Here is a 13,814-nt window from a genome sequence, read left to right on the forward strand (position 1 = left end):
AAGCAAAATCAGATCACCTTGTGTGTAGTTTGTGCTTAACAGCCATTTCTCCCATTTTTGGGCCCATTAGTTTCAATATTTTGTCCTAATTTACAATGTGACATGAATTTACACATTATTCACCCAATTAAATTTAACTGCAGTTAGAGATTTACAATAAAAATATGAGAAAAAGTGCAAACCGATAGTAACAAAATAACATACAAGTTTTTTTTCAACAAATACAGATTTAAACACAGAGCAAAGCAACGTTTCAAGCTATCAATCCACCATCCTTGCAGAGTTATCCAAATAGGGATTATAATAAGAGTGGCAATTAGAGATGATAAAAAAACAGGGATCTTGTATACATATAGATAATATTGCTTTTACACTGAAAAATATGAAATATTTATCTAAAATTTATCCAAAACAATAGAAACAATTTACATTTACATTTTTTTCTTCTTTTTTATGAAACCAAATATTTTTACCCACAATCTAGTAAACTAGACACCTCTTACCCCTTTGGCACAATAATCATGTTAATAGCAAGTATTATAATATTATTCAATTACAAGACATCTGAATAGGATTTGTCACTCACACATTCAGCGTAGGAACACAGTTTCTCTAGTCGTAACACTTATTTGTACTGTATGCTATAACACAGCTTAAAAACATCAGATTTTTTTTCTTTTTGTGAACATTTGTTGATATGTAAATAAATAGTCTTTCATCTGAATTCAACTCCTTCGAACAAAACAGATCTGTCTTTGCATGCCCTTGTTATTTACAGGATCACTTTGTCTGAGTTTGTTCTCGCCGGCTATGGTGGAGCGCAACTGCTATGCAAACATCAGACTTCTGCTTCTGCATCCTTTCCAGCAGACGAATGCACATGGTGCAGAAAATACACGGAGACGGTGGTGGACATGTGTCACAGGTAACAATCTGAAGCACTGATTTCTGCTTTGATAATAGCGCTGTGATTTCTTATGAACGGACTCGTACGTGTCTCAGGTAACAGATCAAAGGTAGAAACGCATGTGTTGTGCATCTGAACCGGTAGACGTTCGGTACTGCGTTATCCTCTTTTGTTGATGCTGATACGAGCAAAGGCCTCCTCTCTCAGAGGGATCGTAGGGAATGGATTCGTCGGCACATTTTCTCTCCCGCTGCGATCCGCAAAGCAAGTGTTGGCACGTGTAAATACATTCGATTTAAAGGCATGCCCAATTCTCTGCAAAAGCCAAACCTGCCATATCTGCTCAGACGTCTAGAAAAATACGAGACAGTTAACTCTCCAGGTAGTTTGACAAAGAACCAGGCCTGAGCTGAAAGCAGCTGACTTGAACTCTGAATGCAAGTGATTTGCTTTTCTTTTTTTGTTTTTGCTGAGAGCGAGCTGAGGATCATTACAACACTCTAATGCTTGTTTGGTCGATATAAAGAGTTTTCCAGAAGCCCGACTGACTGAAAAAGCTGAAAAAGTTTCACTTTAATGTTTATTCTGTAAATATATGTGGACATTTTCATGTATGTTAAAATGTTTCAGTAGAGTGGTAATGACCGCCCACTGGAAACACATTCACAATCCGTGTAAAATATTTCCTGTACTTGCAGCACAGATATAACAACCAATGGAACAACTGATATTAAGATGATCCGAGTTAAAGGTTTAGTTTGCTGAAACATCATTGTCCGCAAACCCCCCAAAAGCCAAAAGACAGTTTAAGGAGAAATTATGATGTTTCAATAACCTTAAAGCTAATTTGTTCATTCTTGTTGTACAGAATTTTATTCTTATCAGGATTTTATTCCATTCTCCTCTTTGTAAGGGAAAAATTGGAAGCCTGACACATTAAAATGTGTTTAAAACAAAGATTATCTTAAGAGAGGGACATGTGAAGTGGGGAATCCAAGTTCACAAAATATCTGGTCCAAAGATTAGTTCCAACCATTTGCATTTCCAGCTCCAGGGCATAGACAGGGACTAAAATTATCTGTCTAAGTGAAGAGAATGAAGAAAAAACAGGCAGATTTTTTACTTTCCTCAAGCTGGATTCCCCACCTCTGCAAACTAGGAATTTAGTCTGCAGGAGATTTATGATGGAAAATTTCAGTGTTTTTTAAACTGTGAGTTTTAAAGCAAAAGTAAACATTTATAAACTACAAGCTGGCCCATATGCTATTCTAATATATTTCCAGTAGTTGACATCACCATTAGTGTATTGCTGCTAGCCATAAATTTCCAGTAAATACCTTAAATACAGTGATAAAAAGGAAACAGTTCATCATATAGCGTGTCTCACAAGGACTTAAAAGTTGGACTGTTTTTGAGTTACCAATTTGTTCCAATTTTTTTTTGTGTTTGAGCATATAAAATTAAGAAAAAACACATTTTATGTCAGTTTGTCTTGTTACCAGTAGTTAGGACTAACTTGTTTCAAACTTACAACTCCATGTTCCTAACCTTGACTTTACCTCACTCTCAGCAAGACAGCAATTTATTTCCTAAACGAGAAAATATTCATCATGGTTCTTTTGGTGATTTTCATACCAGTTTTTACGGATTATTGTGAACATTTGGCCATGCTGGATGTCAGTCATTTCTAACTATTTTACAATGACCTTGTGATAAAAGGGATGTGCCGCTATTCCAGTCTCTAAAGGAACACATTTCAGAAATTGAATTTCTCTTAAGAAACAGTAAAAACAAAGGTTGTCCATCAGGTGACCTTTTAAGAGACTGAGAAAGAGTCTATGTCCAATCCGGAATCTATCAATTTGTGCTCCACTAAATTCTTAGATGAATTTAACTCCACCTAATTCCACCTGAAGCACTGTCTTAGATGAAACAGGTCAATGCCACCTGCTGACACATTGTATCAGGAAAATGTCATGACTGGGATCCAGCTAAGCCTTGCAGAATGCACTCCTGAATGCCATACATTAGCAAAAAAGCTCTGAGGTCATAGTCCTCCCAGTGATCCACCTGAGTGAGAACTAAACCCTGACAATGTTCGTGGTTAAAACAAGGCCTGGTCTCGTCACACCTCCCTCGTTCTCCCTCTGTCTCGGGTTACAGGCATAGAGCTACAAAAGATTTGGTCCCAACTGCCTCAGGTGTAATGTAGAAAATATACATTCAGACCCACGGGAAAAGTAGAAAATATGAAAGCAATATGAAAGGTGAGCATAATAAAGGATGTTTTTGGAACTACGTTTGCTAGATTAACACGTTGCTATGTTAACACTGTCCTGGCAATGCACTTTTATTGGACACTAGTCGGACTTCATCGCCACAGACAAAATTTAAGACGTCTCCCGTAAACACGCTGCTGTGTCCCGCACACTTTATTTATAATTTTTTGCTCACATTTTGTGATTTTGTGTCGGCAAATATATACCGAATGTGCCCTTTGTAGCTCGATCCTTAGTGGTTCTTACAGGCACTCTCCGCTGCCATATTCCCGTCACCTCTCCTTCTCTAAAATACAGCAAAAACACACTCAGGCCCACTGAAGCACGCACACAGAATCTGTAATTAGTTGTCAGCCGAGTTACCTTAAGGCCACTAGCCCAATCTAAATGACAGAGAACCCTCCACGAAGGGTTTCCGCTGTTACGAAACACCTCAGCGCCAGAATCGCCGTTTTCAATTCTCCCCCAATAAAGACAGCGAGAAAATAGGACACGCTGCAGGCCTTCCCTACTCGCGTCTCACTGGAAACATGTAAACACAAACACAGCTTGGTGTCTTCACCAACCAGCCCTCCATGACAACACCTCCTCGGGTTTTTTACTCCAAACGGTGATGAATGGATTCCAGTCTGTGCGTCCTGGTTGCTCTACTTTTCCAGCTCATCACCTCTGCCTCACAGTGAGGATGAACTCTGACTGTAGTTTCTGAGAGTCAGCCTGGTGTACCTGGGTGATGGGGGAGAGGGGGGTGGGTGGTTGGGGACTGGAGGAACAAACAGACCCGTCTCTGAGATCTGGGAGCCACTACTGGATCCCAGAGAGTCACGGAAGGGCGAGGGAGGTGTTAGGGCGATGAGCTCCTCTTCCAGCTCAGCCCTCCGGAGCGGGGAGTCGGGTAGGCAGGCGACCAGGCTTCCCCTTATGGGGGAGAGAGAGGGGGATGTGTGGGGGTGAGGGGGCGGCAGCGGGTAGGGCGAGCGAGGGATGGAGTGAATTGGACAGCCGCCCCGAGTGCCCAGACTAGAGTCAACGGGAGCTAGGGGCTGGACATCAGCGTAGGTGGTGACGGTCGGGGGCATCGGGATCTCCCGAGGTAGCAGGTAGGGATCAGGGGGATGAGCGGTGGGGGATGTGTGTTTGTGCGTGTGCGTCGGCGAAGGGAAGAGCATCATGCTGTTGAGCTCGGAAATGTTGGCGGTGAAGCGGTTCACCACGCAGCTGATCTGATCCATCAGCGTATTCTGGGGCGGCGGGGGGCGGTCGTCCACGGCCACCAGACGCCCGTCACTCCCAGCTGTGATGGAGACGCTGCTCGGAGGCCCACAACTGCTGCTGCTGCCACCGCTGCAGACACTGCTGGAGTACTTTGAAATGCAGGCCATCTGGGACTCCTCCCCTAAACTGGCCCCTATCCTCTGGCTGACGGTGCTGATTGGCGACGGCGTCTGCGGCCGGTAGGTAATTGAGTAGTGCTCTTCAGCTTCCGAGAGCTCGTAGAGGGTCTTGTCTGTGCCGCTGTCGAGATGAGTGGGCAGGGAGGACATGGAAGAGAGGGAGGGCAGAGGTACATGCGGAGGCAAGTCGGATCCCCCGCAGTAACGCTCCTCAGAGGTTTTGGAGAAGGGCTTAATGACTGCTGTCTGATTGTTCTCCTTCTTCTTGATGTGGAAGGACAGCCGCTGCCACAGGTGGTTGCCTCGTGAGCTGCTGCGCTCTGTCTGTGCCCAAGATACTGATTTACCATTGGAGCTGCAGAAAATAAGAAAAAGGAAGAAAAGGAGGAGGAGGAACAAGTGTTTAAAGCTTGGCCGTACTTTAGCAAATTCAATATTATGCTCATTAGTCTTCCAAGCCTATTTAGTAATCATGTCAAGGAACTACAGATAATAATAAAAAAAAACTTCACCTGGAGCTGTGAATCAGCCACAGCAATCAGTTGGAGCTTATCTGGTGATACATTTTATTACTTTTAATTATTTGCCTTAATTTGTTTTCTGGCAACATTAACTTTATTTAAATGTCTTTTCTTCACTTAAGTTACAAAGATCTACATGTTGGTGCACAGATATGCATACAGTTATCAATGGCATGAACGTCACTTTAATTTTGGTCTTTTGATGATGTGTTTGAGCCGTTGGAATGATAATGATTACTTTTTGTATCCATCAACAAGCTAATTCTAGCTAATCATTTGAGCCATCTTGGGTTAGTTCAGGTAACTAATGGATTTCAGTTGATAGGCATTGCTTTTAAGCATTGCTCATGCATTCTCATTTGGACTTAGGTCTAGGTTATTCCAAGTATTTTAGTGTTGAACTGCTTTATCCTTTCCAAAATCAGTTCTTGTTTATTTTGGATCCTTGTCTTGTTGGAACATTCAACTGATCATAAACTCCAAGACAGAGGAATATCAATGTCACTATCCACAGTAAAACATATCCATGGATTGGGCCTAAAGAAAAGTGTCCAGCGCTCCAAACGCTTTCAACCGTGATTTATATTTCCAGCTTCCCACATGAACTATCCAAATAGCATCTGCAGAAAACTTTTAACAGACAGGCCAGACTCAAACTGAGCTATTTGGTCACAATGACAACAAGGCCTAAGAACACTGTACCAACTGGAAAGCATCACACTGTGGAGCTGTTTTCCTCTTACTGGTGCATTGCACAAAGCATATGGAGTAATTGTCCCGAACTGCTCACTTGGTTGCGTAGCAAGAAATGGGTTAGAAATCCTTTAATCTAATAAAGTCAGTCACGCAACAGGGGGACTATTCCCACCGTACTGCTTCTCTAGGCTGTAATGACAGGACACATTTTCAGGACATTTTTCTAAGTAATCTCAAGTCAACAGAACTGGGTGTTGTGACAATGCAACCAACTTAAAAAAACTGGTTTTAGAGCAGCTTCTGGAAAGTCCTGATCTCATCTAGACTGTACTCAAATGAACCGTACTACCTTTACCCAGAAGAGTGGTCCAAGATCTAGCCAGAGTTAAGTTAGGAGCCCATTAATGGCTGCAAAGAACATGTGGTTTTACTAGGACATTAATTGCTAAAGTAAGGTTGATTGATTGATTGATTGATTGATTGATTGATTGATTGATTGATTGATTGATTGATTGATTGATTGAATCGCATCAGATATTGGTGGGGTGGATGTACATTTTAGTGCTAGTATGTATAATTTTGACCATGTGTTGATTGAAGAAAATCAGCAATATATTTTAAAGATCGTTAAAGATTTGTGTTGTATCATCATTCCAAGCTGAAAATCAACTCAATAGATTCACCAAATTAATACGATATTTATTTTTGGTGACGATGGTTGCATGTAAACTTCTGATGAGCACTGTTGCAACATTACGCGATCTCATTATTAATAGTGCTGGGTGATTATTTTTCTGTTTGAATTAGGTTGAGTAATTATATTACTTTTAATTCCTTGCCTTTTAAAATCTGCTTTGAAGTTTTATTTGGCAGATCTTTGTATTTTTCTTCTTCTCAGTTGTACCTGAGTCAGAGAGATCTGTCCTTTGCTGCTCCTCTGACTTTTTGCCAGGTTAATTAGCGCGATTCATCTATAAAGGAACTCCTGATTAAACCACATTGCGCCATGATTGAGGGGAGGGGGGGGGGGGGGGGGGGGGGGGGGGAACTCAAATCCCCTTTGAAAGAACCTGTTGGATGAACCTTATAGTGATACATTCTGCATACTAAACCAGAGCTTAATCGATCTTCTGTAGCGTCTGTCGTTTTCAGCTCAGAGGTTGATTTTAATCCCCAGTGAAGGTAAACCAGCCGCTTCTCAGCTGTTCAAACATTTTGGTTTAAACATCGATCAAACATTTCATTACTTCCAAACTTTCTTATCCATCCAGTCTGCTGGATTATTTTCTGTCTGTGTCGGTTCAGCCTGCTCTGACAACGACAGCCTCTCAAACACAACAGTTTCCAGCCCTTCACGGAGGAGACAGACAGCCCTGCCAATTACCACCACCCACAGAGGACGATAGGACCAAAAGAGACGTGTAGGGGGAAGAGAGAAAAGAGAGGAACATAGGCATTTTTTTTTACAGGAGTGTGATTGAGATCTTGCTTGCCAAGCAGGGCGAGATGGAGCAACCTGCTGACAAATGAAAACGTGTTTCAGTCTTTTCTCTAAGACGGTCGGTGGTGCGTCACTCCTTTTTGAGTCCTTTGATCGGTTCCCTGTCACTGTGGATGGCCTCAAGAGTGTGAAGAGCAATAATGTCCTCTCTTTCTATCTTTCTCACTGTTTGTATTCCCCTTTTCACTCCTCTCCATCTCAGGACACTCCTGTGTCTCCATCTTTGTCGTTTCCATTAGGCACTCCCGGATCTCACAATAGGGTCAGAAGAACAGGCGAGCACATTCAGGTGAATACAGATAACCAATCTGTTACACAGCATGAACGCCTTCTTAAGTGGGGTCATTGTGGAGACGTCGCCTCGGACCGTAACGTATCATACGGTGTTGGGGGGAGTAGACTCTCACACACACAGATATACCTCAGGGTCTCTCCAGTAGAGCCTCTGCGTTTAAACAGGTTGACCAGACTGGAGGAGCGGCTGGCAGCTGAGGAGGATTTCCCATCTCCCACGTGCATCCGGACCACGGTGCTGGTGGTGAAGGCACTGCGCACATTACGCTCCGGTTTGGCCAGAATGATGTACACCTGAAGAGGGACAGAACGATGCGTTTATTAATTTCCTTTTCCACGTTGATGCAATTTTTCGATTCAAAAAATGTATTTCAGACGTTTCAGTCAAGTAAATGCAGAGAACAGATGTCATTGGAATGTAAAATAATAATAATAATCATAATAACACATTTAATTCAAAAGCCCTTTTCAGGTCGCTTAAGGACACTGTGCAATAAAAGACATAGTATAAATGTAGGAACTTTTAATTGGTAAACGATAACTTCCTGTTTCCTACAGGTATAAATATGGCATGACCCAGAGGCCAAAAGTGAGAAAAAGACATTCAAGGCTGTTAATCATGAATCGGAAAATGCCTACAAGAAAACAGCTACTCGCCTAAACCTGACAATACCTAAAGTTCAAAACAAGGGAAATTGAGATAAACAAGGTGAGGACTAATTGATTTTGCACTGAAATCAAATAGTGGGAAGTAATAAAAACATCACTATTAGAAAATACTGCAAAAAAAACAAAGAGTAACAACTGGGGGACACTATTCTCCAAAAAAAAAAAAAAAATTTGATACCAGAAAAGGTCGTTTCTCTCCTACTATTACAAAATAAATGCCACTGGGACTCAGATTGCAACGGCATGCTTTGGTCAAATGAGAACAGCCAAGGTGACATAAACAAATTAACATTGAAAACACCTCCAAACCACTGTTAGGTATGGTGGAAGATCTGTGATGCTGTGGGCCCTATTTCTTCTGTAATTTATGGGGCGTGGCATTATGAGAATACAGGATTGAGATACAGGATTTTGAATAAATATCTAACAACCTCTGGCAGAAAGCTGAAACACGTCTTCACTAGGTCTGGATCTAAGACACATAGCCGGATCAAAACATAAATGGCTCTGTGGCAGGAATTATTGTAGATGACAACTCAAAATGACATCTACTCCTTAAAATAAATAGAAGAAAAGTTTATTTTCATCTTGGCCTTACCTTGGGTACGAACATGCAGCACAGAGCCACAGTGGCACTGAGGCTGACGCTGAAGCACATGGTGATGATTTTGTAGTTGGAGCCAAAGTAGATGGGGACGAACGCCAACCAGATGATGCAGGTGGTGTACATCGTAAACGCAATGTACTTGGCCTCGTTGAAATTAGCCGGGACATTGCGGGTCTTGAAAAAAGAGAAAGCAAATAAAGAAGTCAAGGATCAGTAAGCAATGTTGCAACTCTTTATTTCCGTTCAGCTGATGTCTTCTTAAAGTAGAAGTGTAATAGCCACTTCTAGCTTTTGTTAACAGGTCATATAGAGCTGGAATGAATATTGATGCAAGCTGTTTGACCACGATCTCGATACTAAAGTGATCATCTTTTTGCCCAATGGAACTTTTAGAGGAACAGGTTCTTCTTGTGGCCACAATCCAAAACCACCTGTGTTAAAATGAATTATTCAGCTGTTAGTTTGTGTCTGTTTTCTTACCGCAGCTCAACCGAAAGTCAGCTGCTTCAGGCCAACAATACTCCAACTCTGAGCTCATGAATTACAGAGTAAAGATGCATTTTATGCACTGCTGCTAAAAGGTTTCACACACCACACATTCAGAGAACTTTAACCATTTATATTCACGTTTTGTCATTATAACACTGCAGACTAGGAAAACAATCTATGGCTAGAGCCTTTTAGTAAGGTATTTGGCAAAAGGAGGTTCGCCTCTTTGGTAGCTGCCCATCGGTTCCTTGCTGCTCTTGGCTTTAGATCCTTTAACGTTGATATTACAGGTGAGAGTGAATCTCACTGAAAAGCCAACACAATTTCACCGTCTCATGCAGAAATGAATGGTCAGTGAGACGACAAGCACACCATAAAAATCGGTTGTCTATTTATTTATTTTGATCAATGTAAGCACAGAGGCAAAAGGAAGAACAGCTGTGCATGAACACGCACGTCAAAAAAAAAATCACAAAAACATCTACTCAATGGTAATATTTCCCCAGATAATACTAAAAATTACATTTTTCATAGGTTTCCTCCTCAAAGCCCCCCCCCCCCCCAAACTGAAAGACTGTTGACTGTTTTTTTCTTTTTTTAAATCACTGCTCATGTCCTTAATTATTCCTTTTGATATGTTGGGGATGTGGAAACAATTGTACAACTGGAGTTCATTTATTCCAGAACCATGCTGCAAATTGCTGCATTGTTTCCATCAGCGTAAGGCTGTGGGTTTGTTCTACAGTTTGCACATATTCACAATTACTGCACATGCTTGCTGGTCTCAAAGAGAGAAGGTGTCTGCAAATAATACCATAACATTCATAAATGTGTCCATCTGTGGTTTATATAAAGTGTATTATATTGATTTCGTCACAGCAGGATTTCATGCAATCAAGGTTTCTCCCTGACTTCTCCCTGACCTGATGTTTTCAGCTGTTCACGTTTGAAACCCACAATTGACTTGATTAGTTGTCTGGCTGTGCCTGCATCTGTTAATGTGCAGGCTTCGTGCAAAAGCCCCACCCAGTTTTATTTCCCCCAGTTTATATCACATTTAATTGTGGGGATCTGAAAACTGCGGCTCCATGCAAGCTTTAGCACGTTTTCGGTTGTTTCTTTGAATATCCACAATCAATCAATCATAGTTATAGCACTTTTCAACAATCAACATGGTGCACAATGTGCTTTAAAAGTTAATATACAAGCAAGATGCTAAGACAAAAAAGATAAAATATAAAAATGTATAGGAAAATAACAGGATATAAAGAGATGAAATGCTAAAAAAAATAGCACAATTCAAAACAGTTCTAAGAACTATAAGAAAAATATAGCCACAAAATAAACTAAAAGATAAAATGTCATCCACAACTATGAGTAAAAGGCCCGTCTGAACAGATGAGTTTTTACCTGTGATTTAAAGACTCCTAGTTAAGTAAAGGATCATAAGTCTGGTGGTAAAGCGTTACACAACTTAGGAGCAAAAAAAACAAAAGAACCATCACCCCATATTTTGCACCTAGTCCTAAGGACATGCAGGGTTATAAGCTCTGATGAGTCCTGACGTGGTGGTGAACAGTTAAAAGTTCAGACAAATATGCTGGAGCAAGGTGATTTATGACTTTAAAATCAAACAGCAGGACTTTAAAGTCTACCCTAAAGTGAACTGGAAGCCAGTGGAGAGAGGAGAGAGGAGAGAGAATATGGGAGCATTTGGGAGAAACAGAGCAGCTGCATTTTGGACCAGACCACGCTTATGGATAATGGACAGGCTGATTCCTGTATACAGAGCATTATAGTAGTCCAGTCTTGAACTAATCAATGCATGCATTCTCTTTTCCAGATCAGCCCCGGATAGTTTGACGTTTGATAGAAGTGTTAGCTGAAAAAACTCTGCTCTGACCACTGATTTAACCTGTTTATCAAACTTTAGGGTGCTGTCAAAAATCACTCCTAAGTTTGACACTAAAAGATGGGGAAATGGGACTAAAGCTTGGAGCCTGGCAAGATTGCTTTGAATCGAAGAAAATGTACAACAGAGTGACAGTAAAAGTACCAGTAACCTTTAGGTCAGGGGCGACTGTAGCTATATGCTATTTTATGCTGTGATGTATCCATTCTCTTCTTGCAAAGGCTTTATATTTTACTCTTTTGAAGCCTAAAAATAGAACTAAAATTGGGGTTCTTTAAAAATGACAACAAATTTCCTATGGTAGATATTCATCAAAAAATAAGAGTCATCTTTTTCCAAAAGGTCATGTAACATTTGTGGCTATAAATTACTTTTATTTAGCTGAACTGAGGGCAAATATAGCTCTTTGGTCTGTAAATGTTGCAGAACCCCGCTGTAGATAATGTGAATATTTATCAGAATCAGAATCAGACATACTTTAATAATCCCAATAAATTAATAATTTATTGAAACATTTAAACCAGTAGAAATCATAGATAATACACAGTTAATAAAACTCTGTAAATCTATAGTCTGCATTATTATATTTTAACTAGAGAATGAAACAGATTATTCTTCCTTTGGATTTGAGCTCACGACTGAACTGAGACCTATTTTGCTTATTTCCAGATCATTCTAATCCTTGTTGACATTCTGAACACCCAGGCTTGCTTAAGTATGCATACATACATAATAAGGGCTTAATTTTATTTAACTTTGTCATTCTGAAGGTGTTGGTTTCTACATATGCTGTGCCATGCAATAGTATTCACTTCCCTTGGCATGTTTCATGTTTTGTTATCGGGGATTAGTAGATTGTTTGAAGGTTTGCCTCATTTCATTTACAGAACATGTCTACAACTTTGTAGATGTATTATTTTACAGTGAAGCAAACAACAAATCAAATCAAATAACTTTTCAGGTCTGAATTTTGACTAGGTTACTTAAACACACGTAAATGTTTCCCCTTAAAGCAATCCAGTGTTGCTTTATCAGAGTCTTCGGGTCATTGCCCAGCTGGAAGGGGAATGTCCGTCCCAGTCTCAGATCACAGGCAGACTGACAGATTTTACTGTCCTGTACCTAACACTATCCATCTTTCCCTTATCTTGGACTAGGTTCTCAGTCTCTGGTGCTGAAAAACATCCTCACAGTATGCTGCTGCCACCACTGTGTCACTGCTGAGATGGTGCTCTAGGGGTGATGGAGTTAGTGTTTTACATTCGTTTTTATTCTCATCTGACCAGAGCACCTTCCTCCATACATTTGGGGAGTCGCCCACGTGCCTTTTGGCAAACTCAAAATATCCCTTCTTATTTTTAAACACTAAGTAATGACTGTTTTTCTAGCAACTCTTCTATAAAGCCCAATTCTATGGAGCGTATGTCTTATTTTGGTCCTATGGTCTCTGCTGTGGAGCTCCTTCGGGCTTACCTTTGGTCTCTGTGTGTAATGATCCTGTCTGCAGTGACGGGGACGTCACTCTCTGCTCCCTGCAGCTCACCTGCAATCAGGACTGAGCGTCTACACCTGCAGCAGCTCTGTTGCCCCTGGGAGGAACACTATTTATACCTGGTTCTTCCAGTGTGTAGACACCAGATCCTTAAAAGCCTTTGCGTAAGTAGACCCCCCAGCATTCCTCGTTTGCCTACCTGTTGTGACCAGTTTACGTCTGTGGATTTTTCTGCCTGTTTGCTTCGCCCTTGTCGGACTCTCCAGTTGGCTTCTGTTTCTGGACAACGAACTCGGACCCGTCTCCCGACCTGGCCTGCCTGTGCCCTTGCCTGTCTCTACTGACCCCGTTATCAACTCAAGCCTGTCTCCGGATCCTCCGTTTGCCTCTGCCCCTGTTTGGATTCTTCTGAACTGTGTGTGTGTGTGTGTGCTACCCATTACCGATTTTTCTCTCATCTGGATTCCGGATTTGTCTGCTGCCTGTGTCCTACTGGAAACCTCAGCTTTTCCCCCTGACTACCAGTGCACAAACCAAGCCTGGCCATTGAATTCCTCTACTGCCTGTTTCCCTCTGTCATACAACCTCAAGTGCATCAGGAGTTCACTGAGCCAGTTCTTCTGTGGAAGAACTGACCCACTTGTGAAGACGAGTGCAACCTCCTGGTGAGTGGCTTTCATTCAGTGTTTATTCCACTGAGTTGGTCTCGACCACTAACCTGTCTCTCCTCCTTTCAGTGGTTCCTGAGATGGTTCCATCTACACCAGCACATTAATAATATTCCTAAATCTTCACTGAATTATCGGGTCTCCAGCTTCTGATTCACTACACTGTGCCTCTCTGATTAATGTTTGTTGCGGTTTCCATTTGAAGATGATGGATCTGATGGTGCCCTGGGGTAAAATCAAAGATCTGTATATTTTTTTTTATAACCCAACCCTGGCTTGTTTGGAGAGCTCCTTAGTCTTCATAATGTGACTGTCATGATCCTTGGGTGTTTTTGTTAATTTTATGTTCCAGGATCCTGCCATCTTTAATTATTCTCCATCAGCC

The 13,814-nt window shown here is 41.3% G+C and overlaps 1 protein-coding gene across 1 annotated transcript in view; it reads right to left on the bottom strand.

Moving 5' to 3' along the window:
• Positions 1-207: 207 nt before the first annotated feature.
• The window catches only part of grm5b (glutamate receptor, metabotropic 5b), a gene marked incomplete at its 5' end in the record, with an annotated part of 60,678 nt that continues 47,071 nt past the window's right edge, over positions 208-13,814 (bottom strand). The window contains 3 exon segments of the mRNA XM_036129087.1: positions 208-4,935; positions 7,720-7,886; positions 8,860-9,042. Of these exon segments, the coding sequence (XP_035984980.1) occupies positions 3,861-4,935; positions 7,720-7,886; positions 8,860-9,042 (1,425 nt within the window).

Source organism: Fundulus heteroclitus, unplaced genomic scaffold, assembly GCF_011125445.2.
Source record: "Fundulus heteroclitus isolate FHET01 unplaced genomic scaffold, MU-UCD_Fhet_4.1 scaffold_137, whole genome shotgun sequence".
Classification (NCBI taxonomy): Eukaryota; Metazoa; Chordata; class Actinopteri; order Cyprinodontiformes; family Fundulidae; genus Fundulus; species Fundulus heteroclitus.